This window comes from Cavia porcellus, unplaced genomic scaffold (genome assembly GCF_034190915.1).
Source record: "Cavia porcellus strain 051 isolate PalLab524CR breed Dunkin Hartley unplaced genomic scaffold, mCavPor4.1 scaffold_3, whole genome shotgun sequence".
NCBI classification, from domain to species: Eukaryota; Metazoa; Chordata; class Mammalia; order Rodentia; family Caviidae; genus Cavia; species Cavia porcellus.
The window spans coordinates 85,726,667-85,746,756 of NW_026947486.1; the positions used below are offsets into that span (position 1 = coordinate 85,726,667).

Sequence of the window (20,090 nt, forward strand, 5' to 3'; positions counted from 1 at the left end):
TGGTTTGTTTCAAGGTGGATTTTTAATTAAAAGTGTTCCCATGTAGGTGGTATAATTTATTACTTTACATATTCTTAAAATCCAGGAGCAGAGATATAAAGATAGGTTTCTGAAAAGCATGTTCAAGAACCATTCAAACAGATGAATACATGTATTGAATTGTTTAAATTAAAGTCAGCTTCTTTAAGTTGTCTTGTGCCCTGCTATCATTTTGAGTTCACCTTCATGTTTAAAATGTCTCTATTGATAAACGAAGTTCATGAGAAGCCATTCTCTAGTTGAGTATAATGTACCACTTGCTAGGACATAGAGCTTTTAAAACTTGGTCCATAATCTCCCATGCTTACATGTTATTAATTTAAGTAGGACTCCTTTTTCCTTTTGTAAATTGGAAGCTTAAGCATTGTACCATCAGTAGTTGATATTGCCTTGAACATTATTTGGGCTCATTTTTATAGGTAAAAAATTTCTGTGAGTTACATATTTAGATGTTCATAAGTATTTTCTTCAAAAAGAATTTTTTGATAATTGTATTGCCTAAACCCATGGAATAATGTTAAATCCTTACAATCTCTTTTTGCTTTTAAGATACCATTATGTCCATTATTTTTTTCTCTTGAGAAATCAATAGAGAGTTGTTAAATAGTATATTTTTGTCATCCTCAGGAAAAAGTTTATTAGGACTCAAGCTTATAATAAGAATAGTAATCACATTAGCATATGTAATTACTTATTTTGAAAAATATATACTCAATATGTGTAGTAGTCTGTCATTTGGTATTCAGTATCAGAAGTTGGCCCAAAGGTTGTAACTTCAATTAGATAATGTGGATAATAATTTTATGTTTCAAATAATCAGTATTTAGAAATATAAAACAATGTAAGAATAAAATTCAGCTTTTTAGTGTATGTATGTCTGTCATTTCAAAGTTTACAGTAATACCACAAAACTGATTTAGCACCGCTTTAGCTTATTTTTTAAGCACTAGAATCTGTATCTTTAAAATAACAAACGGGAGATGCCATATCCAACCTCATTCCCATTCACTGGTTGTATCCAGGACCTTCAATCTGAGATAGATCACAATCCCTTTTGTATTTTTTTTTATTTTGAGACAGAGTCTTGCTGAATTGCCCCGGCTGAGCTCAGACTCACAGTACTACTGCCTCAGCTTCCCAAAGTGTTGGGATTATTGGTGCTAGTCCTTTTTAAAATTACTTTCTTGAATTAATGTGTTTGCCACTTGTCAAATAATAAAGCCAGTGTGGAGTAGTTTTTCTCTTAAAGCATTTTGATCCAGTGACTTTATTATTAAATATAATCATACATGTTGTATGCTTATACTCATGCCAAGTGAAGTCCACTATATTTTATAATTAAGATACACTATTAAAAATACAGTCATATAAGTTTTCTCCTTGTAAATGACTGTGACCACTTAGGATACTATCCATTTATATACTTAAAATTTTAGGTTCCAATTTGATGAGATTTATCAGAAAAATGGTCTTTTTTTTCTAACCATAAAGAAATTTAAATTAAATGCATAAGTACAGTTAATGAAGTTATATATACAATTTTTTTAAAAATTTAAAACATTTTAAGAAAATACTGTGAATGAGTTGTTTATGCAATATCTTAAACTCTTAAATTTTTTCAAGGAGGATTTACTACGTTTGAAGAAACAGATGAGGGTATTTTGTCAAATATGTCAGCATTACCTGACCAACGTGAATACTACTGTTAAGGAACAGGTTAGTAATTGCTATTGATCTTTTGTAAGCAGTCTTATAAATTTAAACTGTACACTAATTTAAATAATAATAAGGTTCAGCAAAGTAGAAATGCCTCTGCCTATATGTACCATGCTTTTAAAAAGCAGATTAATATATTGAACTTACAAATAACGAAATTAAGTTGGGTGTGTTGGCACACCCCTGTAGTTCCAGCATTTGTGAGGCTGAGGCACATGGATCGATGCAAGTTCCAGACCAGCCCGGGCTACAAAGTGAGCTCAAGGCCAGCCTGAACTGCATAGTGAGACCCTGTCTCAAAAAGAGGCATATATCATATATATATATATGATTAACCTTTAATAAGAATTTAAAGTTGTGTTATAGATCATATTGTTTTATGTTGTTTTCTTCCTGATACAAATAGTAAACAAACTCAATACTAATTTTAAGTATATGGAATTATAGACGTCACTCTTGAAAGCAACAAATATAGCAGGTTTGCTTCAAAGAGAAAAATGTCCTTAAGGTTTATCATCTTTGAGAATATCAGATGTTGACATTCAAGACTGTTCTGATTTTGTGTGAAATACAAATTAATTAACATCCATCCAAGTGTATTACCTTCCCATTTTATATGACTTCATTATTGCCAGCTTTCTCAACTCCAAAAATAGACTGTGTGACCTGATTTGATCCTGAAACTAAGGTCATGTTCAGTTCTAATTCTCTGTTGACAATTCCACACTTATTGGGAATATGCTTTTTAAATATGTCTGTTGGGTGGATATTTTGGTAAACATTTTATAAGAAATAATACATATAGTCAAAATGCTAAGGATTGCAAGCTTTTTTTATTTTATATAAGTTAAGCTTTGTTAATTGGATAGAATCTGAGTAATCACTAACCCCAAGTGCTGTATTTGGAAACTAATATGTTGGGTGCTACTTATTTTAATTCAGAGTACAGTTACTTATTAAATTTATCAAGAAAGTTCTTTAAATTTACTAAGAATTTGTTATTTGTCCTTATTTAAAACATTAAAACAGTTTTTCTTTCCAGTACTGAGGATTAAGCCCAGAGTAACACTCATGCTAGGCAAGCGTTCTGTCACTGGGCTACGTCCCCAGTTATTTTAATTTAATTAATTTGCTTTAAAAAGAAATAATAATTTATTTGTTTGGGTACTGAAGATTGAAACCCAGTGCCTCACTGCTGAGTAACCTACATCCCAGCTCTCTTTTTAAAGTTTTTATTTTAAGACAGGGTCTTGCTAAGTTGCCCAAGCTGGCCTCAGATTTGTGATCCTCCTTCCTCAGCCTCCCGAGTACCTAGGATTACAGGTGTGCATCACTATGTATAGTCAAACACAGGTTTAATTTAAAAATTCACAGTTTGGTAGTTAAAAATTTGCAATCAGTGGCCAGCCGTTATTACTCTCTGTGTAATACGTGGGTATATAATCTCTGCTTAATCACTATACAAATGGAAGACAGCGCTTTGCAAATACTATATATTTTTGATCATTATTCTAATACCTGCTTGATACAGTATTTTTTGAATAGAACAAAGAATGGTACTAGATTTATGTATTATTTTTGCGAATTAATAGCATGCCACATTTTGTTATAATGCAGGGTAGGGGATTGGAGTCTGAAAACCTTAGATTAAGTACTGACTGTACATTCTTGCAGTGTTAACGTATTGTATAAGCCACATAACATTGCTGAAAATAATGATTGTGAAATTACCTTGTGTAATAAAGCATTGTGTAAATATTAGTAATTGTTTTTATAGAAATTAAATTTCTTACAGGGCTGGGGATTTAGCTCAGCGGCATAAGCGCCTGCCTTGCAAGCAGGCAGTCGTGAGTTCGATCCCTAGTACCGATAAAAACGAAAAAGACAAAAAACAAACAAACAAACAAACAAAAAAAAGAAATTAAATTTCTTAGCTTTAAGATCTTAGGAAAGCACTAAAGAATGATTTTCTTCATTTTCAAATATTGCAAAGTTGGGTGTTAATTACTATGTTAAATTCAGAAGATATATGGTTGCTAGAAAATTTCTGACATTCTTTCCTTCATTTTAATAGGCCTTCACTATTCTATGTGATATTTTGATGATCTTCAGCCATCAGATTATGTCAGGAGGACGAGACATGTTAGAGCCATTAGTTTACACCCCTGATTCTTCATTGCAGTCAGAGTTGCTCAGCTTTATTTTGGATCATGTCTTCATTGAACAGGATGATGATAATAATAGTGCAGGTAATTTTATTGCCATATTTTTGTTAAATCTTTGTGAATACCTTATATCAAAGTAACAGTGTTCTTGCACTATAGTTTATCTTTAAAACATGAAACACAGATATATGTTGTCACATATTAGTGTTCCTTTGGATAATTGTAATGTTAGTGTGATGTTATAGAGCACAGGCTTCTAAGTTAGATCTCAGCTTATTACTAGTCCAGAGCCTGTGTTTCTAATTTGTACATACCTCGTAGAACTGTGAAGATTAATTACAGTTGAATGAAGTAAATAATATAGTGCCTAAAAAAATTAAATGTATTCAGTAAAACTTATTCCCTCTTTCTTTTGGTAAGACCAATTTTCAGATAATTTGAAAATAAAGTATTTAAGTGACTTTTATTATATATATTGGTACACATTTTCATAATTCAAAAGTGTTAATGTGATTTCTGAATATTAGCAGAATGTTAACAAAAATTTTTGTAGAAATCTAGAATAGCACCCAATGTTCATAAGACAATAATTAAACCAAATTTGCCTAGTGTTGTGTTACTCTTCCATGCTAAGCACACAAACAACTGCTTACTTGAATGTGAGGTCCTGGAAAAAGCAAGCAATATTTGGTGACTTCTGTGTTTGTTTTTAATATGAAGTTACACTGAAGGAAAACAACATGTTATGCCTTTATATAAACTAACACATCATTGCCTGTCAAGGTCTAAACAAACATAATTCTAGCTGTGGCTTACAGCCTATTTTTATTTTTAGTTTTTATTTTCCAAATTAATTTTATTCAAAGATAAATAAAAAAGAAGAAGAAATAAAAGCTGTGACCATCAATTTCAAAGCACATCAATCAGGGAGTAACAATGGTATATACATTGCCTATTGTCATCCCCAAATCATTCACCCAGAACACAAGACATCTGCCTTCAATTGTCCAAACCATACCAGTACAAATGTTTCTCTTCAGCGAATTCAGAGAAATCAGTAGTATATATCTTGTCTTTTTTACATACATATACACACTTTTTTTCTTTCAACTTGTCACACTAATGAAACAATGTGTTTACACATGGGATAAGTATGTTCTCAAGGTCCATCCATTTACCTATAAAGGGGTTCAGTTTTTCCTTGTTTACGGCTGAGTAGTACTCAATTGTATAAAAATACCATATCTGTTTTATCTATCCCCTACCTGATGGGCATGTAGGTTGTTCCCAAGATCTGGCCATTATAAACTGTGCTGCTACAAACATGGGTGCACATATGTCACTGTGGTATGATGTTTTTAATTCTTTTGGGAAGATACCCAGAAGGGGAATAGCTGGATCAAATGGTACCTCCAATCGTAAACTTTTTAGGAATTTCCACACTGATTTCCACAGTGTTGTACCAGTCTGCATTCCCACCAGCAGTGGAGAAGGATTCCTTTTTCCCCATAGCATTTGTTCTTGGTTGAGATTTCTTTTTTTTTTTTTTAATTTAAGGAGAAAAGAAAAAAAGAACAGTGAAAGGGTACAAGTTATACAGATTTACAGAAGAAAAAAATGAACAGTAGGAAATCATTAGTTAATGGATTACATACTGCCATCTTAGAAATAATTGTTCAAGTCACAAAATTAGAGCTTGTAGAGTGGACATTCCAACAATGATACCTCAATCAGTTCTGTTCAGTGATCCAATAAAACTCTGTGATATCATTTTCTATCTTATACACTTAAATATACATGCAGTTATATAGTTTAGAGCACTTTCTTTTCCTCTCTTTTGTACAATGACTATTACACATTTTGGGTTTCATTGCTCCCACAGTTCTTATTGCTTTTTTGGAAGAGAGTAAAACCAAATGAGACATAACAGAATCGGTCAAGTCAAAAGGGTGGACATAATAGATAATATAAAAACATAATACAAGGTGATCAACAATGGTTACCATAATGCCTCCTGCTATCTCTAATAGAGTTGCCTATATCATTAGTTATAATACAATTGAACAAAACAGTAAAGAACAAAACCGACAAAACCAAAACATTGGAGACATTGTAGGTCTTCAAAAGTAGATAAAAGTCAACGAGAATGGGCGTTATAATGAATCTCATTATCTTCACAGCTGATGCCTAAACTTTCGAACCTGATACTATCCAGCAAAACAGAATAGGGGAACATCAGTCAAAAACAAGATGGTGAGAGTAATACAGGGCTTCAAATCGAGATAATAGAAAGTCAAAGTGGGTTACTATATTATATCCTGCTATTTTTTCCCCTTTAATTAAATGGATAAAAATAAAAAAGTAAATAATGGAGTGGAGATTGAGAAAAAAGAGGGCATAACAGTGAAACAGCGCAGATCAAAACATAACCATTTAAGCAGAATAGTGTTTCACCACCAGATAATCCTAACCTAAAAGTAGTTACCATATTGTCTCTTTCTTTGAAATCCTTGAGTATAACTTTGTATACTGTAGCATTAAGTATATCAAAACAATGTAAAACCATTTAAGAGAATGATAGCATTACAGAGTATTTAGAATCGACTAACAGAAAATGAACAATGGTTTCTGTATATTCTCCTTGTCTTTAAAAGGTTTTTGCTTATACTATCGTACCTAATAAAATCCAATAAGATACAACCTGTTTAGACCATTGGAGACAGAAGAACAAAAGCTAGATGAGACTTCAAAACAAGATGATACTAAATCAGTATTACCTATTTAGATGTCATTTTCTCCAAAATAGCTGTTCCTATCATCCAATCTTCTCTGTCTCATTTCTGTTGAGCTCTTTTTCTGTCAGTAGCTGTCAGTTTGTCTTCTTCATTTTGTTCTCTGCTCCATTCGTTGTGGCCTCCCCGCCACTATTTCTGGGTTCTTTGTATTTTTCTTTTTTTTAGAATATCCTGCAATACTTTCTGTAGGGTTGAATTGGTGGTTGCAAATTCCCCCAGTTCCTCTTTATCCTGGAAGCACCTTGTTTTTCCATCAATTTCCAGGGATAGTTGTGCAGGATATATCAATCTTGGCTGGAGATTATTATCTTTCAAAGCTTGAATTATTTCTCCCCATGCTCTTCGTGATTTGATGGTTTGTGCAGAGAAATCTGCTGTAATTCTGATGGGTGTTCCCTTGTAAGTGATCTGTTTCTTGTCTCTGACAGCTTTCAATATTCTGTTCTTGTATTGAATTTCTGGAATTTTTATTATTATATGCCTGGGTGTTTCTCTGTTAGGGTTGTAGGTAGCTGGGGTCCTGTATGCCTCATACATCTGAGTATCTTTTGCTAAATTAGGAAAATTCTCCTGGATTATTTCTGTGAGTAGCTTTTGTAGTTCACTTGTTTGTGTCCCTACTTCTTCTTTTATGTTCTTAATCCTTAAGTTATGGCTCCTCTTATCATCTTCTTGTCTTTGTATTATTGCTGTTTGTTTCTTTGTTATTTTTAAGAAGTTTTTCATTTCATTCTCCCATATTACAAGTCTGCCCTCCAGTTCAGATAGTCTGTCCTTAGTTTCTTTCAAGCTGTTATGCCAGTCTTGGATAGACTTCTTAATTTCTTGATAGTCCCTTTGAACCTGCTTCACGTACTCTATGCTTTCTCTGTTTTCTCCATCAAACAATTCTCCCCTGTTTTTCTGTTCTTCCATTCCACCATCTGTTTTTTCCTGGGTGGTGCTTAGCATTTCTCTAACTATTCTGCATACTTCTAGCTTCAGGTCGTTGATAACTTCATTCCTGAATTGATCTATGAGGCTCTCTATATGGCGCTTAATGTCTATTGGTGCGGTGTCCTCTACTGCCTGTTTCTCAGAATTGGGGGCCAAGGAGCCTTTCTTGTTGCTGCTTTTTCCCATATTCTCTGTTCCTTATATATATGCAAGCTTATATAGGAGGCCCAGCTTCCCTGCCTGTCAGCCACAGCCTGATCAAATTGCGCTGGCTAGGTGTTCCCGCCCACCGCTGCGCACCAGGGAGTTAGGGACTAGGCAGACTACGCGGGAGTCAGTCGCCCCTCCGGGCCACCATCAGGCTCTGGGATCTGGGTTAGGCCAGCCTACCAAGTCCGCCCGCAGTGTCATGCAGGCCAGGCACTTTTCACCAATCCCGTCTGAGAGGGCAATGTGTGGCTGGAGTCACCACCGCGCCCTGCTCTCACAGGACTGCCCGAGCCCAGAAAGTCCTCCGCTGGAGTCAAACTGTGGTAGAGTGTCAGTTTCCCTCACTCACCTCACCACAAGTCAGTGTACGCTTCCTTGTCTGTCCTGTTTTCGACTCCGTTCGCAGACTCCCGTTCCCAGAGCTTCTGCGCGTCTCTCCTTGCCGAGCTGCTGTGGAGGCAGCCAGCCGCTGAGCGGCGGGAAACCCAAATCGCGGTTTCCAATGGCGCGGGGTCGAGTCTCCACACCGAGTCTTTTCTGTTCCTATTTTAGCGCCAGGACTGCATTCCAAGTTGGTTTCTCTCAGCCCAGTTCGTTCCTGAGTCAGCAGAGCATATGTCTACCGACTCATGTCTCCTGAGTCCGCATCATTCCTGACTTCTGAGCTGAGCCTTTCAGAGAGCCTCCGGTAGTTGCTGTTATCTGTCTGCCATGTTCTCCCGGAAGTCCTGGATGAGATTTCTTGATAATGGCCATTTTCTTTTCTGGAGTGAGATGAAATCTCAGTGTTGTTTTAATTTGCATCTCTCAAATGGCCAGTGATGTTGAACATTTTATCAGTACATTTATTTCAGAAGTGTGTATTCATCTCAGATGCACAGTTTTGGATTGGGTCTTTAAATCTGGGAGGACTGATATTATTGAGTGCTTTATATGTTCTCTGTAGTAATCCTTTGACAAATAGCTGCCAGACATTTTCTCCCTCATTGTGTGTTGTGTCTTCACTTTGTTGGTGGTTACTCTTGTTGTGCAAAAGTTTTTAAGTAGGGTGTGATCCCAGTTATTGATTCACCTTTTGCTCTTAACCTTAACCATTAGTTTTGGTGAACATACTTTGGTCAGCAACATACCAGATGCCATGTATATGAAAGTATGGGACAGAGGAATTTAATTCCAGAATTAAACTCAAGTGCAAAAGACATTTGAAACACAGTTATAATGCAATTTTGTAAGTATTGGAGACATGTACAAAGTGTGGATATGTAGAGGAAGTTCTAGTTCTTTTGCATCTTTGAGTGAAGCTATCATCTGAAATGGATCTGAAATATGAACAGCCATGTTTGTTTTAGATTTTTACAAAAGAAATAAAGCTACATTGACAATATCTAGTAATAATAGCAGCTGACACCTATGAAAGGTCCAGTGTGTTAGGTACTTACCTTCCATGCCTTCCATAAGACAAAGATAGCTAGTTTTCAATTAGTAAAAATTTGAAAAAAGTAAAAATTAGAGTTTAAATTTCTTAAATCAGGGTCATTTATTCTGTAAGAGGAATAAGTGTATGCCTGTAGTTCTTGTGAGCAGTACTAAGCAATGTTTGGAAACAATGTCATGTGGACATTATAATGAGAGTTATCAAGAAAAGATTATCCTATGTGTTCACTATATAGTGTTTTCAAAGAGTAAGTATCTTTTAGGTTTCTAAGCAAATAGTTTTCACATATTGGAACATACACATATGATAAAAGTAGTGCATATCAGTAATACAGAATAATGGGGTTTGATTTGATATATTAGTAAGTATATTTAGCACCTTGATTATTTTCTACCTCATTACTTAGGTTCAATTTTCAGCACCAAGAAAATATTTCTAGTTTTAATTAATTAGCAGTTGTCAAGGATTACCAGAGGCAAGATAAAAATCAAAACAAAATTAAATAGATAACAAATTTTTATTGGTTCAGTGTTACCCATCTTAAATTGAAGAAGTGACAAGATATAAACCATTTAATAAAAGATGTGCTTTCAATGGCTAGCAAACATATAGAAATCTTTAACTTTACTAGTTAAAGAACTAGTAACCAAAAAACATAAACAAATACTACATTTTTTTTACTCTATAGTGATAAATTTTAAAATAAGTAATTATTTTAAATTTTATCTAGAGAAAATATCTTTACACAAGTTTTTATAGAAAAGACTTTACCACAGCTGCACTTACCTTATCAGATGATTAAAAACAATCTTTGGGTTGCAATGGGGCTTCCTTTACTGTGTATTTAGAAATAAATCTGTTCTCCTGAAGTTGAGTGGTAAGACTGTCCATAATGAATAGCAGCAAAAAATGTGAAATTATTTTAGAAAGGCAGAATGGTTCCCAGGCCAATGTAACACATTTTATGTGTGTTAAAGAGGCATACATAAATAGAATCAAAGGTGAGAATCAGAATTTTGAGGTTGGTTGGTTTCCGAAAGAAGGAGACTTAATCAGAAGATGTTGAATATGCTCTCACACTGACAAACAATGTTGTTAGAGAAGTATAAAAATGTGTTGAGCAAGCTTAGTCTGACTTCTCTGAATATAATTTACTTTGACTCATTTTATTTCATTTAAAGTATCTTTTTGATACAGTGTTTCACTATGCAGTTCAGAATGGCCATGGACTCACTTTGCGCTTGGTCTGGCCTCATACTTGCTTTGATCTTTCTGTCTCAGCCTTCTGAGTCACTATTTCTGTTTCATGTTCACTAAGCAATCTTCTCATTTATTTTTGACAGCAAAAAATATAATTTTTGGTGTAATTTTAATTTTTTTCCTCCTTTTAAGCTTTCCAGTAAAATTGTTACGATGTAGTGTAAATTAAAAATGATGGATTTAAAATGAAAGATAACTTATTTTTTTGACACTTTTCTCCTAGATGGTCAGCAAGAGGATGAAGCCAGTAAAATTGAAGCTTTGCACAAGAGGAGAAATTTACTTGCAGCCTTTTGTAAGCTAATTGTATATACTGTGGTAGAGATGAATACAGCTGCAGATATCTTCAAGCAGTATATGAAGGTAAAGTTGAAAAATGGGTATAACAAGGTAGCTTTTAAATGCTTAAAAGAAATTGCAACATGCTTTTATTCTTGGTTGCTACTGAAAATTTTAATATTAAATTACTTTAATAACTTGATTAATAGTTATTTTTCTTACAAAATAAATTTATTTAAACATATTTAACATTTCCAGTAACATTTCATCATATCTTCAGTATTTCAGTTGGTAGAATTTGGGGTTTGTGATCATTCCCACTTAGAATATTACACGTTTTCACTATTAGAAAAGAAACTTCATTTATGATTTAAAGATAATGGTGATTTTTTTCCTCTGCATTACCATGTTGTGTTATGTGGAGTCAGGATACCTAGGTGATAATTTTAGGTTGGTTAAGATGGAGCTGCATCCTATCCTGAGTTTCTTCCTCAATTTCACTTCATAGGAGCTATCATGCCTTTTGGTTTTCAAAATTTGACTTGACTGATACTAGATTATTCATCAGTTTTATAAATATATGTGATGCTCTTAATTTGAAACAGGAGAAGATACTGTTAAGTTGCACAGAACATAACTAAATATGGTAAACTGTTTTATAAAATATTAAGTAAAAAACCAATTATACATGTAAACTTATATTTTGCCAAGAAATAAGATAATGTGTAATGAATATGTCAAAACATAGTTCTCTATAATAATTTGCTGTATGAAAGAACCATGGCATAAAAATTATTTTGGAACTTAAATCATTTGGCATGGTAATTTTTAGACTAAGGTTTATGAAATAATTTTATAAATTTAAACTTATATACTTAGATATTCTGTATTAAAGTCATTAGCCATAGGGGCATGTTTAGCCTATTAATCTCTCATAGTTATGTATTTTAATTACCATTTTAAATTAGAAGTTCGTGTGCAATATGTAGTGCATATGTCACACAATAAATTTTATTTGAGATCTTTAGAAGCTGCTAGTGTCTATGTACCAAAATAATAAAGTTACAAGCTACTCATTGCTTAATTCCCCTTAAGCGCTGTATTAGGTTTGAGGGTAAACATGATTATATTCATTGTTTTATAATTTACAAAATGAATTTTATCCTTTGTTACTTCTAAAGCTTTGTATGGCCTAATTATTCTATTTCATGTCTCCTTTATTTAAAACAAAGCATGGTGTTTAATTTGATTAGATCTTAACTTTTATATTTGTGAATTTGATAACATTAAGGATTATATGCCTAGAAGTTATCTTAATGTTTATTTCTTTGAACGCATAATTTTGGCCAGATACATACAGTACTTTGTGACATGCTTATGAGACTAACATAAAATTAGTTTTATTGTCCAGTAGTATTAAGAGATAAAACTCTAAACTATGTAAATTCTCTTCCAGTATTATAATGATTATGGAGATATCATCAAAGAAACGATGAGTAAAACAAGGCAAATAGACAAAATTCAGTGTGCTAAGACTCTTATTCTCAGTTTGCAACAGGTAAGACATTAAGAGTACCAGCTTAACTGACATGATTAATAATTAAATGGGGAAAAGAATATGATAAATAACTCATAAATGTTGAAATGCAAAATATTCAACCTTAGTACTAGATAAAGAAGTATGAGATAATTTGTTTAGTTTCTAACTGGCAAGAATGACAACACTTGTAGCCCTCTAAGCTATAGAAATAGATATGGTAGGTAAATTTGCAATACATGTAAAAATATATAACATGAATGTCATTTGAGGCAGCAGTTTTACTTATAAAATACTCAAAAGTAGGACAAATCTGTAAAAATTGGTGTACAGGTTGTACAGTGCAACCTTGTGTATAATAGCAAGAAGAGAGAAATAATCCAAAACTATCAATAGCTATTACATCAACATACATTTCTGCAGCATCCATTATGTGACACTTAAAATTAGTGTAAGATATGTATTCTTTAATGTATAAAATTTTCTAATACATAGTTTGAGAATAAAATGTATCAGGGATGGCATCTTTATAAAATTATATTTGTCTATCTGGAAAAATAATCACCAAAATGATAGCAGTTGTTAACTTATTGGGGTTAATATCAAGTGAATTTTACTTTTTTCTTCATTATTTCCAGGCTGTTAGGGACCATCTGTGAATTTTACAACCAAAACACAACAGTCTTTTTTTATTTTGACAGCGGCAATGCAGGCTTAATTAGGGAAAATTACTTTTGTCTTCAGAGACAAAATTTGCATGCAAAATATACTCCAACTCTCAATTCCCTTTGATAAACTTTCTTGCTTTCTAGAAATATTAGCATGAAACTTCTCAATTTCATTTGCAATCTGCATATTTTTTGTTAAAATAAATAAAACTTAGATTTTTAAATGAATGTTAACTTTTCCTCTGCTATAAAATAATGGCTACTAGCTATAGAAAGTTTCAAAAATTTCTTTCCCAGCATTATTAAGTTATAAATGACAAAAAATGTATATATTTATGTTATACTATGTGACTTTTTAGTATATGCACACATCATGAAATTATTAAATCTAACATCCATTATTTTGGGTGATTTTTTTTGTCTATTTAAGTTCTGCAAATTTCAAGTACATTCAAATTATTCTTTTTTCTTTTTTGGTCCTATTGATTGAACCTCAGGCCTTGGACATGCTAGGCTAGTGCTCTGTCACTGAGCCAAACCCGAGCCCTGTAGTAAATCAGTGTACTCACGATGCTATATACAGTGGATTCTCAAAAGTTTCTCATCCTGTTTAAACTGAAACTTTGTACTATTAGAACAGCATCTCCTCATTCTCTCTGCCTCTTTGGCCTATCCCCTGAGAACCATCATTCTACTCTTATGAATTCTAATTTCGTAGATTCCATTTTATGTGTAACTGAAATTATGTGATATTTGTCTTTCTGTGTCTGACTTATTTCACTTAATGTAATATCCTCCAGGTTTATAGATGGCTTTTGCAGGTGACTTAATGTCCTTGTTTTGAAGGTTAAATATTACTACTTCATGTATATGTGTATATATACCACATGTTCTTTATTTTTCTATTGACACCTACCTTGGTTGTATTTTGGCTTTTGTGCCTGATGCTACCATAAACACATGAGTGCAGACTGTCTCTTTGACATACTGTTTTAGTTATCTCTGAATATATACCTAGAATTCTTTAGCATTTTTGTTTTTGCAGTCCTGGGATGGAACCATGAGTCTTGCACATGGTAGGCAACTGTGCTACCACCAAATTGTATCCTTAGACCTTTAAAAAATTCAGAGCCAGGCTGTCACTGAATTCCCCACGCTGGGCTGGAACTTACAGTTTTCCTGCCTCAGTCACTCAAGTATCTGGGATATTAGGCATGTACTGCCCTAAGCAGTTTAACCTTCTGCATTTTTTAATAACTGTATTGTATTTTATAAGTGGGCCATAATTTAATCAAGATTTCTTTTTGTGTGATGTTCAGATTTTTTATAATTTGTGCCACTATAACTAACACTAAAACATTTTTGTATATAGTAGTGCACATAGTATTAATTGTTATGGATAAAATCTTACTTGAATTGCTCAGTCAAATGATAACAAAATTTAAAGCTTTTGCTACTTCATGATGAAAATGTTTTTGTTCTTTGTTTTGTAATGAATGTTCTTTATGTGAAAACTAATTCCCTAATTATAAATTATACCTTAGAATGTGGGATGCCCTGGTTTGATCACCAGTACTACCATAAAAAATGTAAATATAAGGTTATTGTTGCTTAGTAATTCGGTGGATTTTCTTTTTCTTTGTATTTTTGTATGCTTAGTATATTACACAATCCCAACAGAATAGCGTTCTGAGGAAACTATCCTAAAGAGTTTCTAAAATCAATATTGATTTGTGGCTTAAATATATGAAGTGCTAAAATCTAAAATCAGTATTGATGTTAAATATATGAAATATTAAAATTTTGATCATTTATCTGTTTGTATCACATTTTTAAAAACCCATGTATTAGAATAAAATACTGTACACCTCATTTACTGAACTCATATTTTAAGTTGAAAATATCTGAAGGATATGAATCTATATGTATATACACACATTATACACACACACACACACACATAACATTTAACATGCTTTCTTTCTTTCTTTCCAAACAGCTTTTTAATGAGATGATACAAGAAAATGGCTACAATTTTGATAGATCATCTTCAACATTTAGTGGCATAAAAGAACTTGCTCGACGTTTTGCTTTAACTTTTGGACTTGATCAATTGAAAACAAGAGAAGCCATTGCCATGCTACATAAGTAATTTCCAATCACTTTTGAAATCTTTGTGTCTAGCCCTTTCATTTATAATGGCTTAATTAAATTAGTTTTATTGATGAATAAATCTATCTATATATTTTAAGAATCAGTTATATTGTCATCATTTGCCATAATAAGTTAGTAGAGCCTAAAACTCCCTTTATAAGAAAGTCTTTGTATTAATTAAAACAATACAAAATCTACAGATTATGAGAAACAAAGCAGCATGTATTCATCAGGCATTAGAAAGTGTTTTACCGTTTTTGTGGTAATCTCATTGCTGGATAGAGAATTTTTTTGAAGTTTGATTCTTTTGTCTCCAGTTTTTTCTTTCTAGTTCTTCATTCTATTTTACAATAACTCTTTCCCTTGTTTTTATCAACCTTTTTATTTGCATATTTTTTCCCTCTAATCAAAGTTGAAAATCATTTGATTTCACATTGAACATATAATTTGTGATCATTTAAACTTTTTAAAGTATTGAGTACATTTTAGGTTTTTAACATAACAAACATTTTTATACTAAACTTCTATATCACTTGACTGTGGATTAAAAAACCTTGTTGTAGAGAAAACAAAGAACCTTAAACTCTTTCATTGAAAGCACCTTTTTTTTTTTTTGTACCAGGTATCGAACTCAGTGACATGGCACTTGACAAACTGGCACTTGTGCCACTGAGCTAAACCCCCAGCCAGAAAACTCTTATGTTTTATATCTCTCTTAATCCTCTTGACTATATAGTTTCTTTTTGCTTTTTTGTTTTTGTTTTGAGACATGGGTTCGTTATGCAGTTCAGGCTGGTCTGGAACTCAGTGATCCTCCTGCTACAGCCTCTTGAGTGCTGGGATTACAGGCATGAACTACCAAATCTTGCAGTTAGTGTAAAGTCTAAAATGTCTTTCCTGTTCTCTTTTCCTCAAATCCTCTACATTTAATTTGCTCTTTCATCTTATTTTAAAACTCTGAAATTCACTTTTGTGCTTTTTATAATGTTAGTGGTAATTTTAGGTAATACTTACGGATCACATGTAGAATTATTTTGAAAATTAATGCATGATTTTCTTTCAGTGTTAGTCTGCCTTCTTTTTAGTCCTATCTGAATTGTTTTTACCTAGTTACATTTTCAATAGAGTATATTGTTGAGCTGCCTTAATTAATGACAGCATTTAATATCATATAAATGTATTTGAAGTACGATCTGATTAGAGTTTAATTTCAAAAGTATTTAAATCAGTCATCACAAATAGACAATAATTAGTTTTACTTCTATATACGACTAAGGAAATATCTTAGTGGAGAGAACATGTAGAGTAAAATTTACTTTCTAAGTTTCCTAGGTTTTTATTATAATCACTAAAACCTTTGTTTCAACATTTTTCTTTGCAGAGATGGCATAGAATTTGCTTTTAAAGAACCTAATCCACAAGGGGAGAGCCATCCACCTTTAAATTTGGCATTTCTTGATATCCTAAGTGAATTTTCTTCTAAACTACTTCGACAAGACAAAAGAACAGTGTATGTATATTTGATAGAAATGTGCTATTTAATTTCATTTTGAGATTCTTTTTCTATCCTCTCCCCGATTCTTTATTTTTGTGGTGTCGGAGTTGAATCCAGTTTCTTATATGTAGTTGCTGCACTTGACTTCTGTCCTTTCTGTAGACACATTTGTAGGATTACATTAGTGTTCAAAAATTTTATACTAAAGCAATTTTATAATTTAAGGATTATGAGTTTTCTATATATTATACTCCATTTTAATGTTTTGAGTTCTCACAGCATAGTTGTAGCTTCTGAGGTGTAACTTAAATGTTTTGGGTTCCTATTTTGTATTCTTGTCACAGCCCATCTAATGAGGGAATGTTTAAAAGACAATAATACTAAGAAACCATCAAGAGCATCCTAATTTTGGTCTGTGTTTTGAGCTGTGACTACACTGTAAAGTGGAAGTCCCTATTTTATCTTTTTACTTTAGTTACTGTTCCTGTTCTCTTAACAAATTCATTTGAATAGTAAATTTCTCTCTTGTAAGTTTCCTAAAATTGTGACTGATAAACCAAAGAATGAATTGAAATTCTCAAAATCTTTCCACTTTTTCCTTGGCTTTGGGATATAAAAGGCCCGAAGACTATAATTATCTCAGTGTTTTCTTCTAAAACATCACTACTATTTTGCTTTTAAAATGAGAATATTAAAGATGATAAGGTTTTTTTGTGTAGGAAAATTCTAAAATAGACAAAAATAATCCTTGGTGATAGAAATCACAACAGTTGTTTTGGGTCATAGGAATATACTGATTCTTTTTTTTTGTCTTTTTCCTTTTTATTGGTACCAGGCATCGAACTCACGACTGCCTGCTTTCAAGGCAGGTGCTTATGCTGCTGGGCTAAACACCCAGCCCCTAGTATACTGATTCTTGATACAAATGCAGGCTACATGGGAATATTCATTTGTATAAGTGATTCAGGTGTACTCTTAATTTTTGTGCATTTTATCATCTATAAATTTATCACAATTAAAATTGCACATGTCTGTTGCAGTGACGTGTGACTGTTGTCTAAGCTGCTTGTGGGACTCTGACAGGAAGATAGCTTGATCCCAGCAGTTTGGAGCCAGCCTGGACAACGTAGCAGGACTATGTCTCTTAAAATATTATATAAAGTGTATTAAATATAAACAATGAAATGTTTCTTTTACAGCAGATTAGCTAAAGTCAAAATATCTGATAATGTTCCATATATATTGGTTGTGACCATGTAAATTGACACAAAACTACTTCATGAAGCTATTTTTCAGAACCTAGTAAAGGTTAGAATTCTTCCTACCTTGTGATCATACTCCACTGATTCATGATGTGTACATATCCTATAAAAACTTGAGAGCTTATGCAAGAGAATCCATAAAGGAATATTGACCTTCGCATTGTTTGAGTGGGAAGGAACTCAAAACCTAAATATCTATGAATTAAATCAGTTAGTAAATTGATAGATCAAATAAAACTGTCACACAGCATTCAAAATATATTTTTAAAAACATAATGTTGAGTACAAATAGGAAATACAAAACTGCAACTATTTTAGAAGTAAGGAAAATATTCATGAGGGCAATAAATAGTGAATTCAGGTTAATCAAACCTCTGGGGCAGAAATAAGCAGAAATGGGACTAGCTCTGGTGAAGGCTTCTTTGCTCTACTCTTAGAGTAAGGTATGTGGTAGATCTTCGATTATTGTTAGATTAAAGTATGTGGCAGAGCTATAGATCTCCTTCAACTACAAACTTTTAGTTCAAACTCTTATCACAGACTGCTAACAGTTCTCAAACTATTAGTCGGTCCATAGTTCACATAGGAGAATACTGTGCTACTGTGTGTGGCTGAAGTTTTTGGTAACTAGAAAGATATACTTAGCACTTGTAATAAAGCAGTATGTTTTATAATTCATGTCTCCTGTGCTGTTCAGCTAATGAATGTTTCCTGTGTTAATAAATGAATTATAATAACAGATATTGGAATTGGACTTAATGGTTAGTTGATAAATAATTGTCTTCATTTATTCTAAGCATAAACATTTAATTGTTTATATTTATTTAATACACTTTATACAATATTTTAAGAGACATAATCCTGCTACATTGTCCACGCTGGCCACAAACTGCTGGGATGAAGCTATCTTCCTGGCAACGTCCCACAATCAGCCTGGATGCAGAATTGTGGTTATGCTACTTATTCATTTTTATGACTGTGGGTACATTATTTCTTCTTAATTTTTTTGTTTTTTCTTTCCTCATCTGTGAAATGAAGTAATTCCCTCACAGAATTGTTAAGAATAGTTAAGTAACTGGGAGAAAAATGCCTAGCATATAGTGGTCATGAATGTTAAGTGAATTTTGATTGAAAAATTACATATGATATGTGTGATACTTGGTCAAATAGTACATTTTCTATTCCATCAGGCCAAACAAAAGCTTTTTGCAGATAAGGACCATATATAATTCATCTTTGTATCTCTCCTCCATGCCTGGGTCATAGTAGATACTTAACAAATGTTAAGCTGAAATGCTCTTAAACCATATATTGTTAGAGGCTTGATAGCAAAAAAGTTACTAATCATTGTCCTTCTAAGTATGAGATTGAGTATTGAAGTAAGATATCAATGCTTCCACAACTAAGGATTGATAGAACTAGCAGCTTTATGTGCCAAAGTTAACAGTTTCTACTTCCTTTTAAGGTACGTTTACTTGGAGAAGTTCATGACCTTTCAGATGTCACTCAGGAGAGAAGATGTGTGGCTTCCACTGATGTCTTATAGAAATTCTTTGCTAGCTGGTGGTGATGATGACACAATGTCAGTCATTAGTGGAATCAGCAGTCGGGGGTCTACTGTACGGAGTAAAAAATCAAAACCATCTACAGGAAAACGGAAAGTGGTTGAGGGCATGCAGCTTGCACTCAGTAAGGCTATATATATACATATGCATATATATATATATAGTTATATATAGTGTATTCTCTTTCTATTTTTCTTGAATGTTTACCAACTGAGTAAAAATTGACCTTATTTTTCTTTGGTATGTGTTTAATAGTAACACTCAATGTGTTAGTAATATGTAAATTTGCTGCTTTAAACATTTTACATATATGAACTTGTGAATAATTTCAGGTACACCCTCTTCTTCAAGTAAAAAAACTAGTACAGAGCAATTAAGTGACTTTCTCAAGGTTACATGAATATTAAATAGAACCAAGCATTCTCAATCTATAGCATTTGTTTTTAAGTGCATTACTGTATGCAAAAGAAATGGACTCAGTATTATAGAGCTAGTTACTACTTAGCTAAGAAATTGAATCACTTAATTTTAAGTGGAAGAACAGATTCAGAGAGTTTGCAACCCTAATTTTCTG

At 32.8% G+C, this 20,090-nt stretch overlaps 1 protein-coding gene across 9 annotated transcripts in view; it reads left to right on the forward strand.

Annotated features, from left to right (window-relative positions):
- The window catches only part of Stag2 (STAG2 cohesin complex component), a 171,269-nt gene that overhangs the window by 101,091 nt on the left and 50,088 nt on the right, over positions 1–20,090 (forward strand). For all 9 annotated transcript variants that reach the window (XM_063246369.1, XM_063246372.1, XM_063246373.1 and 6 more), the window contains exons 23-29: positions 1,663–1,755; positions 3,830–4,004; positions 10,780–10,919; positions 12,292–12,393; positions 15,040–15,188; positions 16,576–16,704; positions 19,417–19,640. In XM_063246369.1, coding sequence (XP_063102439.1) covers positions 1,663–1,755; positions 3,830–4,004; positions 10,780–10,919; positions 12,292–12,393; positions 15,040–15,188; positions 16,576–16,704; positions 19,417–19,640 — 1,012 coding nt within the window. The remainder of the gene's footprint in view (positions 1–1,662; positions 1,756–3,829; positions 4,005–10,779; positions 10,920–12,291; positions 12,394–15,039; positions 15,189–16,575; positions 16,705–19,416; positions 19,641–20,090) is intronic.